Source organism: Aphis gossypii, unplaced genomic scaffold (assembly GCF_020184175.1).
Source record: "Aphis gossypii isolate Hap1 unplaced genomic scaffold, ASM2018417v2 Contig00055, whole genome shotgun sequence".
Lineage (NCBI taxonomy): Eukaryota > Metazoa > Arthropoda > Insecta > Hemiptera > Aphididae > Aphis > Aphis gossypii.
Window position 1 is genome coordinate 1 of NW_026082994.1, and position 13,496 is coordinate 13,496.

Here is a 13,496-nt window from a genome sequence, read left to right on the forward strand (position 1 = left end):
ACCCAGTGCCCAATTTCTTTGCCTACGTTCATAAGTTGCACTACAATGAGAGCATTTTACCAAAAATTGCCAAACACTCAGTATACCAGCTTCATGGTGTTCAGTTGCCCGTTTGATGCGCTTGGAATTTAATAGGAATTTTGTTTTTAAGTTTCTCGTAGGTTGTAGGCCATTTTCCAGCTGAGTAACCATTGTATGGTACTTTACACTCAGTGCACATATTTGACCTAGTAATTAAAATCAACATAATTATATTATTAATAGAATAAATACCTACTTCTGATTCAGATCAATTTATTCTGTATTTCTGTACTATTATTATTGTTATTTATTAAAAGATTTACTAGTTAGTCAATATATATATATGCAAATTTAAGAAAAATGAATAAAAAGGTAAATTGGCTAATCACAGAAGGATAACAACAATATTGTAGAATTAAATAATTAGATGTGTCAGTACTTTTAATATTTTGTATTAATAACAATAACATTGGAATGTTTTTAGAGTTTATCTTCCAAATCACATGTTGTACAATATGATGCATTTAAATATTTAATCTAACTATTTACAGGACTATATGCCATTTTAATAAAATATTAACTATTGATTACATGGTTAAATTTACTAAGAATAAATTAATAATTGTATTATTTATATTAAATGTAATATATTTACCTAGGAAAACCCATAAATTTGGATGAGTGACGGAAAATTGGTATCTTAAAGTATTGTGGAAGCTTTCAATGTTATTATTTGTCCTTCTTGGGACGCCATTAACTGATAAAACGTTCACACCTACACACCTTATCCAATAACTGTAAATATAACAAAAATATAAGGAAAGTAAGTTAGTTTCATTTTTAATTTTAATCTGTTTTAATTAAATTAAATTTGTCTAGAATTAAATTACCTTTGGTAATAGTTGAAAAGGTTTGGCATTGGAACATTATGATTGGTAGCATATGCTTTAATGAGCATAAACCCTTGCTCTATTTCTGCTCCCGGCAATAGAGCCAAACACATGAGCATCCTTAAAGATTTTAATGCATACTGATTTGTATTAACAGTTGCCAAATAATTGTATGATCTCATTTTCTTCCATACAGCCTAAATAATAATTTAAACAAAAGTTGATAAATATTAAAAAAAAAAAAAATTCAATAAATATTTATTTTTACAATATTAAATAGATTTAAATTTGTCAACTTTATAATTTTGTTTGAAAATAATGGTACGCCAAAGATGAAAATAGGACTAGTGTAAGTATTAAAAATATGTGTAACTTAATTTAACTAATTTAACATAATTCAATTTTACCATTATAATAACAAGTGAGAAATTTAAATATATTCACTAGTTATTAATTATGATATATATATTTCTTTTTTTTATGTAACATGTAAGTGTTATTAAAATTAGGTATATTATCAACCTGATTGTGATGAAACCAACATCCCATAACTCTTGTTCCTCTTACACCTAAAGAAGATAAAAGTGAATCTCTTAGGGCTGGTTCAAAATCTGTGATTATAATGTCTGGGTTAAGGTTAGGAAGTACATTTGCCTTCATAAAGTCTAGAACACATTGGTAGGAATTCCTAGATTTTGATTCCATCAATGCATAAGCAATTGGTATAGACTGAAAAATGTAATTAGAAATTTTTGGTTATTAATTAAGAATATTAATCTTGGTTAAATTACCATAACATTAATTAATATTAATCAACTATTATTTTAAATTGTACAAATTAACACTTACAGAATTATCGATCATGCAATGAATGCTTAGAAGCTGGCTACCCATATTTGATGGGACTACTTTAAAAGTTGCGTCTGCGTGAACTTCAGTGATGTTGTGTAGTAGTGCTATGTTTATCAGTTGAGGGCATGCCAATATAATACTGTATTTGCCTGTTTTTGTTATAAATTGTATTTTAATTCAGTAAGTATAATACTCTATGTATAAGTCATAAACTAAAAATGTATTTATTAAGATAAATAAATAACTATAAAAATTAAATGTGTATCATACTATCATATTAATAAATTTCATTTTAAATTTAAAGTTTAAGGATTAGTACGAAATCACACAATTTTTAGTCTAAACTTGATGTTTTTACCACTTATGAATACAATTGTTTATATTTTATTTAAAGATTCTTATTATTCATAATAATTAATTTACAATTTAAGCAATACATTAAAATGTTTTATTTGTAAACAGCAGAAATGTATGGATATGTATAATATTTTTTTGTTTTAATTGTTATTTTATTCTTTTTTTTTCTTGTGGTATCGCCTCATGGTAGTGAACCGTTGGCCCCCAATTATTTAATGCTTGAACTTACACATTTTTGTAAATGCATTTTGGAATTGTCGCTGAACTTGATTTTATTGTTTATAAATAATTAATTAATTTTAATTTATAAACATAACTTTGCACAGTATCTTATTTAAGTTAAATCATCTCCTAGTTCAATCTGAACCTTATTAGCATATATTTTTTTAACATAATATTATAAAAGTACAATTATTTTAAAAACAAAACATTTTCTAAATTACTAATGGTTTTTATAAAAAATTGGTTCTGGAGATGCTCCAATGCATATATCTGATAATAATTAAAATATTTTATTTTTTCAATTATATTTAATGAAGGGCATATTTCACCATAACCCATTCTGTAAAAATATCTTATTTGAGCCTGATTATTCTATTTTTATTTAATGTATTAAATGTGTTTATAATGTACACTCTTCAGTCTTCAACTGCTCAACATTACATTTAATCAATGCTAGATAAAAAAAAATCCATTTATATTTTTCAATTATTATTACTAAAATTACTAAAAATTTGTTATTATTTTATATTTAGTTATTATTTAACTTGAATATATTAAATATAAAATTACCATGTGATCAAGTGTTAATAGTATTTAATCATCAATTTATAAATCCTCTTTTAAGATTTTAAGTATGTGGCCCTTTGTTGCAACGAATAATTTTCACTAATTTATTATGGCTTAATTTATGATGGTGACATATACGATAATAGGTATTTGCTATTAAGAGGACGCTACACACGTAAATATTGAGACCAAAAACAAGGTTCAAAAACACGTTTTATTAGAGCTATAATCACCCTAGGGATTCAAAATTTTTACACAATATAGAAGACAACTATTTCTGTGACGTAGTGTTTTTATTTTTTTATTAAAATAATTAGGAAAGGAGTTATTAAAGCTCAAATATGCATGATATTATATGTTTTTAAAAAGCTTATAAAACTACATTGAGTAAAAATATGAAAAAAATAAAAACACTACATCACAGATAAAATTCTCCCCAATACATAGTGAAAATTTCATAAATTTATTATAAATGTAACCAGTGTATTTTATGTTCGCGTAAAACAGTTTTTAACAATGTTTTATGGTAAATACAAATATTCGTCATTGATTTGTGCGCTGTTCCCGTTGCTAGCGTTCGTTCGGTGAACTAAAACCCCCACTCCACTGCTGAAACAACTGTAACCGGTACGGCGACGACGACGACGCGTCGTCGTTATCGGTAGACAGTCATATATAAATAATAATTAATAATTAATGTAGTTCGAAGAAACAACCAGAAGCCAGAAATAAGATTATCGATAATAATCAGTTGATTTTATATTATTCACAGCTCACCTCACACTATTTTATGCCGTATTTCCGTCCATTATAATTTGCTATTATTCTGATGTTCACAAAATATGAAATCACACATAATTCATACACTCCAGAAAATTATAATAAATAATAATATACTATATACATCAATGCTAAATTCTTATGTTTTTTTAAATACTTACTACCTACAGTGCAGTAGTTAACTGATATTTCGCCGGAGCAAAATTAATAATTTGTCAATTTGTCTAAAGATTGGACTACTTTTGGTTTTCTAAGTTTTTTACAAGTTATAATCTGCTAAAACTACGTTTACAGGTTTCAACACTTATAAGGAAACATAAAAAAAAAATTGTATTGCTATTGCAATGTTTGAACACGCCTTATGAAGCCCACGTTTAGTAATAAAAATGTATATTTCAAAATGTAAAGCGTTAGATAATTCCTTAGAACTTGAAATTACTTTCATTTTGAAACTTTCTATTTCTGATTATAGTTCAAAGGTATCCAAGTCTCAGTGGCGTACTCACGGTGGGGGGATCAGGGTGTCATATATTCTCTCCTTTGGATTTTTTTGTAATGATCTATTATCTACATGAAAAAAAATATAGGGTCTGTGACAAGTCAAAAATGAATATCCCCCCCTTCCAAAAAGCTGAGCAAAAGACTGCCAAGTCTTGTTAATATTTTAAAGCCAAATCGGCAACACATGAGTTTGCAAAGCTTGTAATAATATGTACCAATACATATATTGTAAATGTGTTAAAAATATGTTGGCTACACGGAAGTATGGCATATACTTTGAAATTTTAAAAATTAAAAATATATTGTGTGTAATTAGTTTTATTTTATAATAAAAAGTAATTTTCATTATGATGACCAAAATTATAAAATAATTTACATGAAAGTTTTTGATATGAAATAAATAATTCGCTAGTTAATTGTTACTGCAGGCTTACCGCTATACCTATATTCATATTATTTATTTTATTTTACGTTTTTTATAATGCATAAAATATTACTGAATAGGATAATAATATATTAATATGTCAGTAATATTTAATCTTTTATTTTGGAATAAAATAGTTAGTTATCATTACAGCGATATGTATTATTTGTTTATGAATTCCACATTTCTACAACAAAAGGTTTATAAAAGGCAAATGAAAGCTTTATAAATTACTCAGTTCTTTGAAGTGGCTTGATATTTTAGATATTTATAAACTCTACAATATTATGTCTGTGCCTATATTAAATTTAGCCAATGTACAATAATTGTTTATTTTTACAATTGTTCACTTCATGTAAGTAAGCTGAACTAGTAGCATCTAACTTGTTAGTTAGTTATACATTTGACTGTCTTATTTTCTTTTTTAATTGTGATTTGTGGTGTTAAAAAATATAATAAAATGGCACCAAAAAAACAACGAACCCAGGTACGTAAACCATCTCAGCGGTTACGTATGAAAAAAGTACAGAAAGGGGAAAAGCTGAATTTGGTTTAAGTAACTTATTACTTATTAGCAGAGAATGGATTTAAATGCTCTAAAAAACAAGAAAAATGCATTAAAAAAAATAATTAAATAATTGAATAATTTGTTTCATTATATAAATTTTTACTCATATATATTGGTATTCATTATTCATATAGTTTTCATCATTTTCTAGGTAGTTCTACTATCTTCTTTTTACTAGGTAAAAGAGTAATTATTTCCAAAAAATGAAATTAATATACAATTTAGATAGATAAATTCGTATGACTTAAAAACATAAAAAATGCAATTTGCATGCATTTAAATCCGTTTTCTACTTATTAGTTATTACTTATATTACTTTAGATACATACAGTTATAGTAGTATCGGGTTTAGGGGCTTATTATTTTTGTTTTATGATTGTTAGAAGTAATTATTTTAGTGAAGGTCTGTTGCTACCTCCAGCTAATGACATGACTGAAAGTGAAAATCTTGCCACGGATTTAGATGCAACTCTAGAATCTTTTAATACCGAGTACTATATATTATTTGATTACCAGATACATTATAATAAAATTGTTTTCTAAAAATAAAAATTACGTTTTAGTGAGTCAACTTTAAATTTTCATGTCGAAAATAATGATACAAGTGTTAGATCTGAAACATCTTTTATTTTGAGCTCACCGTCAACGTCAAGGTGAATTAATTAATTAATTAATTAATTAAAATTATTTAATTAAATAAACAAATTTACTTATTTTTTAGTAATTACGAAACACAAGTAACCGACCATGTATTGAATCATACAAAATCAGATATTAATATTTCCGAGTATGTGAATAAATAATACATAATTAAAATATAATATATATTTAAAATTTTTATAATATTTTTTTAACGTTAAAAATTAGCTCACCAATTTTGCCAAATTTATTACATCAAAGTATTTTAAGCAATGTTGAAACAGATGTAGATTTGAACCTTGGTAACAATTGGTATGTTTAATACTATTTTTTATTAATTTTAATCTCGAACAATTTATTTAAATAGAAAATATTAAAATTATTGCAGTACTGGTCGTAGAATTATTGATATATTTTATATTTTTCAACAAATAAAAAATGATATTCATGATGGTGGATTTGGGTGCTCTTTTATGAACTCAGAATTAGTTAAGGAGATTCGTAATGGATACTACTGTACATGGTTATTCAAATGCTCAATGTGTAATATAACTACCAAAATCGAATCAGAAGAAGCCGGGAAATATATTCAAGTGAATAAAGCATCTGTTACCGCCAGCATTGGAATAGGAATTGGTTACTCCCAACTTAACGAGTTCTCAGCTATTGTAGACATACCCTGTTTTTCAAACAATACGTATGGTAAGCTATTCCAACAAATTAGTCAAAACATTGAACAGACTGCTTGGGAACAAATGAGATTGGCAGGAATTGAAGAAAAACGTTTGGCAATAAAAGCTGGAGATATTGATTCAGATGGTACACCGTTATGTATTGTTGTAGCTGACGGTCAATGGGGGAAACGTAGCTATAAATCAAAATATGATGCGTTATCAGGAGCTGTAAGTATATCAACAAAAATATTTACGATAAACATTATACTTATAATTTAAAATATTAAATTAATAATTATTAATTATTGAAAACGTGCAAATAGGCCACGATAATTGGTTTTCGCACAAACAAAATACTGTTTGTAGGAATAAGAAATCGTTATTGCTGTTTGTGTGAAAGAGCACAGGCTCTTAAATTAAAGGCCAGAGATCATAAATGTTTTATGAACTGGGATAAGGCTTCAACTGGCATGGAAGCTGATGGTATAGCCGAGGGTTTTGTAAGAAGTGTCGAATTACATGGTTTGAAGTTTAATAGATTGATTGGTAATATTGTAATTATTTAATTCAAAAACATAAAATTAAATTTAAAAAAAAATTTAGGTGATGGAGACAGTAGTGTTTCGAAACGATTGTTAGAATTAGTTCCCTATGGTTCTCATCAATTAGTTAAAAAAATAGAATGTCGTAACCACATTTTAAGGAATTACAGTACCAAATTATCAGCTCTAACAAAATGTACAAAATATCCGACGTATCTAAGACAGATAATTACAAAAAATATAACTAAATTTAGCATGGCTATTCGTAAAGCTATTCAATATCGTAAGGAGTTAGATATAAGTGAAACAGATAAAATAAAAGGTTGTTATATTTTTCTCAATTACATATTAATTAACAATTACTTAAATTACTTAAATTATTTTAATATGTATTAGGACTACAAAAGGACATTTTAAACAGTCCCTATCATATTTTCGGTCAGCATAAAAAATGTGATGTTTATTTTTGTAAAAAAACGAAAAATACAGAAAATCATGTACCAGGTACTGAGAAATGCGGTCTTATGCTGGAGATTTTATCTATTTTGAGAAGAGTAGTAGATAATGCTGTTAGTCTTATACTCGATGTTACTAATAATGCGTGTGAACAATTTAATAATATCATTAACAAATTTATCGCAGGAAAGCGAATAAATTTTTCATTAAAACAATCATATAATACACGAATTCAAGCAGCAATTATTTCATATAATACCAATGGAAATTTTCTAAATGCACTTCATAAAAATATTATGGAAAAAAGTCCAGGTAAAAAATTAAAATTTGACAATATTATTATTACTGTATTAATTATAAGTATAGTCTAGAATAGATATTATATAGTATATTTTTATTTTATTTATAGTGTATAATATTATACACTATAAATAAAATAAAAATCAGCTCAGATTATCATATACCTATTACCTACCTATTAATCTTAAAAAAAAGAATAAATTTAGGACTCAAAAGTTATTGCATGAAAATCTATAATATTGATTGTAATATTACAGTCAAAAATAGCTAAAATATTGCACTAAAAATTTTAAACTACTTATCACTTTTTACTATAATACAAAAAAATATAGGTACTATAAATTATAATATAGTTTTATTTTTTAAGGTATGATAGGAAAACGGTTCTTAACCTCTAAAAAAAAAAAAAACGAAAACACTAGAAAAAGAAGGCTTAATTTTAATAGAACATCGCTTAAAAAATTTAAATGCACGGGTCCGGACGAGTTTTATGGCTTAGCAGAGCCTTTGCCGATTGAAGAAAGATGCACATTAGAGGAATTGAAAGAGAAAAAAAATGAGTTTATCAAATCTATTACGTTGTGCAAAAACCAAAGAGATAGTTTAGAATTTGATACCAGAGAACAAAGTTCCAGTTCCAAATGGTTTGCAGAAAGGCGTAACAGATTAACTGCCTCCGATTTTGGAAAAATTTGTAAAATGCGCCAAACTACATCTTGTAGAAATACGGTCTTCAATAAATATATAATTCATCTGGAAATATAAATGAACCAATAGCATGCAAATATGGCAAGGATATGGAATCTGCAGCTATTAAATCTTTTGAAAATAAAATGGGCGTACAAGTCAATCGATGTGGTTTATATATTGACGAATTATATCCCTATTTAGGAGCCACACCAGGTATATTACACCAAAGGTTACATCTATATTATGTTATGTTTTAAATGTATATAAAATAAAATAATCTTTAAAAGTTAAAGAAATATTCTACGATATTATTTAAAATTTAATTGCAGATGGGCTTATTGATCAAAATACTATTTTAGAAGTAAAATGTCCATATGCAGCGAGAGACTGTTTAACTTTAAACGAGGCTATAGAAACTAAAAAAGTAAGTATCTATAAACTGGATAATTTTATGAAATTAAATAATTAAAACATTTTTTATGATAAATATTAAATTGTATTATTATACATTAATTATACCTATTATATTACGCATTTACGCTATTAGATCAACTTTTTAAAAATACAAGAAGACGGACAAGTGGTTTTAAAGTGCGACCATAGTTATTTTTATCAAATAATTGGTCAGTTAAAAATTACATCAAAATTATTTTGTTTTTTTGTTGTGTATACGCCAAACTGGACACACATCCAAAAAATAGAATATAATAATCAATTTTGGACTGAAAAAATGGAGTGGAAATTAAAAAGGTAAAATCAAAAATAATTATACAATAATTATTTGTGCAGCTAATTGTTAATTGTCATTATTTAATTTTGTTACTATACATATTCCTAATTGAAAAGTATAATAATTTGATTTATTTTTTTCAAAATTCCAATCATTATTTGTTCATTTGGTATTAAAAACTTTAAAATATTTATATAAGACATTGTAAAAATACTAAACATACCTAGTTTAAATATTTGGTATACTATACTTAATACATAATAAAAAATAATAATTTTATTTGGTGTTAGGTTTTACTGTGAATGTTTATTGCCAGAGATTGTCGACCCCCAGTATGGTAAACGATTTTTAATTAGCGATATAATAGAGCCAGAATACATTATGCAAGAAAAAGAAAAAGAAAAAACAAGAAAAAATTACAAAAAAAACTATAAAACACAATGTATAGATATAATATACATATACTTCAACTATAATACCTATGCTTTTTGTAAATGTACTTTTGTTTATAAAAAGTAAAAAAGCAATTTTTATAATTTAATTTTTGATTGACTACTCATATTTAATTGTATAGATCTTAATACAAATTTAAATAAACAGTGACTGTATAAAGATCACCTACGCAGCTATTACTAAATTAAATTATATTTTACTATTACCTATAGGCTATAGAGTATAGATATTACATATTATGAATAAGTAATAATGCGATAATTTTAATTTGAACTATGTTGCATTACAGATTTTATGATCTATAAATAGGTCCATATATTTAGGTAAGCAGTGACTTAAATTTTAATTGTTAGTTCATGGGTACGAGTGGACATTTAAAATATTACGTCAGAATTTACGTGATTTTATAATGATGCGAAAGGCAAAACGTCTTGAACGAACATAGACTAATAAACGCGCTCCCAAATCTAGCACTTGTCGGCCGCCGACAACTGCGAATGTGGGCGTGGCTTAAACGTCGCGCGCTTGCGGATCACAAAAACACTTAATAGCGCATTCTCTTGGCCGTTGCATACGTTTCGCTTTTGGTAGAGCGTCCTCTTAAAGACTACATTTTAAATGTTTTAAAATTTATTAATGTAACTATAAACTAATAATATTATTTTACCTTCAGGATCTCGCACACATCCATTAAATATGGAAGAACCACAACATGAGTGTTTTAATAACTCCCCATTATCAAATTTTATGGATAACTCGTGTAATGTATAGGGCAAAGAAGGCAGCGAGAATCTCCTAGAAAAATGCATAATACTCTCTGCAGTCGACCAAGGATATAGGCCGGCGGCAACTTGGTGCCTAAAATATATAGTTAACAATAAGAAGTAATTATAGGTTTATTTTTATTTAAAGCATTTACATTACCTTAGAGCTTCTTCTTCATATATTGTTTTCAGAGGCAGGTTTTCATTTTTTGCCAGTAATTTTAATGAATTTCTAAATGTTTTCACCATGTTGTCTTCATCATTTATATTTCTCGTGTGAATATTAGAATGAGATTTTAATTCTATAATTGAACCAGCTTGATTTTTTTTGGCAGTTCCAGCACAAAAAAATTCCTTTGCTTTTGCACATTTATAGTAACTAAAAATATTTTAAATTGTATTCAAAATGATTTTTACAATTATATACTTTGAATTTAGTAAAAAAAAAGTATACTTACGTAATTCTATTTTTGTGGCCATTATTTTGGTATTGATAACCATTATGGAACATGATGATATGAAAAAATGTATGGCGTTTAAATAATTAAATTAATTAATTAACTGATTTACTGACAAGTAAATTACTGGGATGTGCACAGAGCAAAATCTTGTGAACAAATGATTTAACATTTAACAATGGTTTAATACTTAAATAGTGATATGTTATTTATGTAAACAAGAATTATTATGGTAGATTAATTTTCTAAAAATAGTTTTATTTTGATTTGTTGAAATATTTAATTTTATATAATTTTTATGAAAATTATATACATATATATATTTTTTAGTGGTCGATATGATTTTTGTTTGTGTTTCTCCGCCAATTCGTAATCGTTTAAACTGGTTATTTTATAATGGTTTTAAAACAGAATTGTTTTATAAATATCTTCGTGCATCGTAAAAATATAATTTTTCTAGTGATATTACATGTAATATATATTGCCGCGTGAGTTGTCTCCATTTTACACAACGCTTACGAGTTATACGACATGGAAAATGTTCGTTTTCCAGTTTCAATAGTGTGCTATTAATCTTAATATTATAGTGAATTTACCTCTATTATAAAATTTAAATGTGAGATTATTATCTAGGGCCCCACTTTCTTTATTAATATTTTTAATTAAATTATGATCATTTTAAAATGTACAGTGTCAAATAGGTCATAATTTACTTAAAAACAATATATCAATAAATGCCTTCATGAGGCCCTAGATAATAATCTTACCTTTAAATTTTATAATAGGTTAATTCACTCAAATATCAAAACTAACAGCACATTATTGAAACTAGTGAACGAACATTTAGTAGTCTTACATGTGTAAGACGGAGACAACACATGCGTCATGCGTGTAAAATGTCCTCTTAACTATGTACAAGTAAGGCTCTGATAAAAACGGGTAAAGACAGCCGCCATTTTCTTTCCATAGCTGAGAGTGATAATACTATAATAGCTAATCATGTTCTATTATTTAATATTTATTCATTTTTTTGTTAAATTTGTTAAATTTGTTTTAATTATTTATTTAATTTAATGGTTATTTGTGCTTGTTCTGATCTACATTTTATTATATTTAATCGAGATGGGTGGTTGCTCAGCAATAAATTGCAGTAATAGATCGGAAGCTGGTCACGCAATGTATATATTTCCAGCAGATAAAACACGAAGAAAGATATGGGTATTAAATCTGCGAAGAGCAGACTGGACTCCAGGAAGGAGCGCATGTATATGCGAGGTACATTATTAGATTTTATTTCTCTGAGTATTCATATTGAATATAAACGTAGCAACAAATATAATCAATATTTTATTGAAAGAAATTATACTACCTATTTTTGTTTTTCATGCCCCATATTTTATGGTTTTGTATAAAGTAATTAAAAATATATAAATATAATTAGTATTTGATATTTTAATAAATTATTAGTTATTTTTTACTTTAAAAAATGTATTATAACAAAACGTTGAATCATTTATTTAATGCCCAAAAACAATTGTTCCGTGTTTATTTTATTTATTGGTAAAATAGAACCTAATTTTATTGGTTTTATTTTTCATTCATATGAAAAATCAAAAAAAGTATGATTTTATTAGTGTAATTGTTGTCTAGGTTCAACATGTTTTAAAATAAAATATATTTCTTGCATATTTATAAAGTACTAATTTAGTATAACATTTATTCAGAGCATACATGCAAACATATTTGAGTTCTCTTGCATTAACATTCTTAATTAGGTATACATCATAATCGAAAGCATATAGTAATATTTTATTTGCACTTGTTAACAGGTTCATTTTGAATCTAGTCAATTTGAACAAAGTAGGGCTGATGGTCGTAGAAAATTGAAGCCAAACGCTGTTCCTACTTTGTTCAATGTTCCAAATCCACCAAAGAAAGTCAATTATCTCCGAGATATTCAGTTTATAAAGTAAATTACTTACTGGTTTGCTATTTTGATTACACTGAAACTAAATTCACTTTTCAATAATATTTTTTATTTTGCAGCGTGCTCCACCAAAAGAAGATAAACCTGTTTATTCTAAAATTGATCTTGAAAAATGGGAACACCAAGAGTTTCCAGTAGAAGATATAATGGTTAACCAGGAGAATAGTACTCTTCAATGTTTAGGAACAGAAGGTCCCACATCTTCATGTTTCATTACTGTCCATCAACCAGAGCAGGAACCTCATGTCTTTACAGTAAGTTTTTAATATCAAATAATAGAACAGAAAAAAATGAAGTGGACAATATTTATTTTATGATTTTTTTTTTTTTCATTTAGAAAGAGGAGGTGGACAGGATGATAAATAGCTTAAAAAAGAAAATGGAATTTTATTAGAACAACTTAATAACAAATGCCAAAAGCTCATTGCTGTAATAGAAGAAAAAAACAAAAAATTGAATAGTACTATTGAACAACAAAACCTATTATTGAAGAAGTTTCTCGACGATGACCAAATTACTGCATTAAAATCAGAAACGCGTACTTTGGTACGACAATGGTCCCCTGAAACTATTATTAAAGGTTATAATTTTGTCTATTCTTAACTTTTCCCCAAATAAATA

The 13,496-nt window shown here is 26.5% G+C and overlaps 1 protein-coding gene and 1 pseudogene across 1 annotated transcript; one reads left to right on the plus strand and one right to left on the minus strand.

Moving 5' to 3' along the window:
- Positions 1-60: 60 nt before the first annotated feature.
- On the minus strand, positions 61-1,805 carry LOC126553050 (uncharacterized; the record flags this gene model as incomplete). Its single annotated transcript, XM_050208242.1, has 5 exons — positions 1,761-1,805; positions 1,434-1,640; positions 912-1,108; positions 677-816; positions 61-227 (listed from the first exon to the last, which is right to left on the minus strand). Coding segments are annotated over exons 1-5 (756 nt in total), but the record flags the coding sequence as incomplete, so codon positions are not given.
- Positions 1,806-6,824: 5,019 nt separating this feature from the next.
- On the plus strand, positions 6,825-9,621 carry LOC114125003 (uncharacterized; annotated as a pseudogene).
- The last annotated feature ends 3,875 nt before the right edge of the window (positions 9,622-13,496 follow it).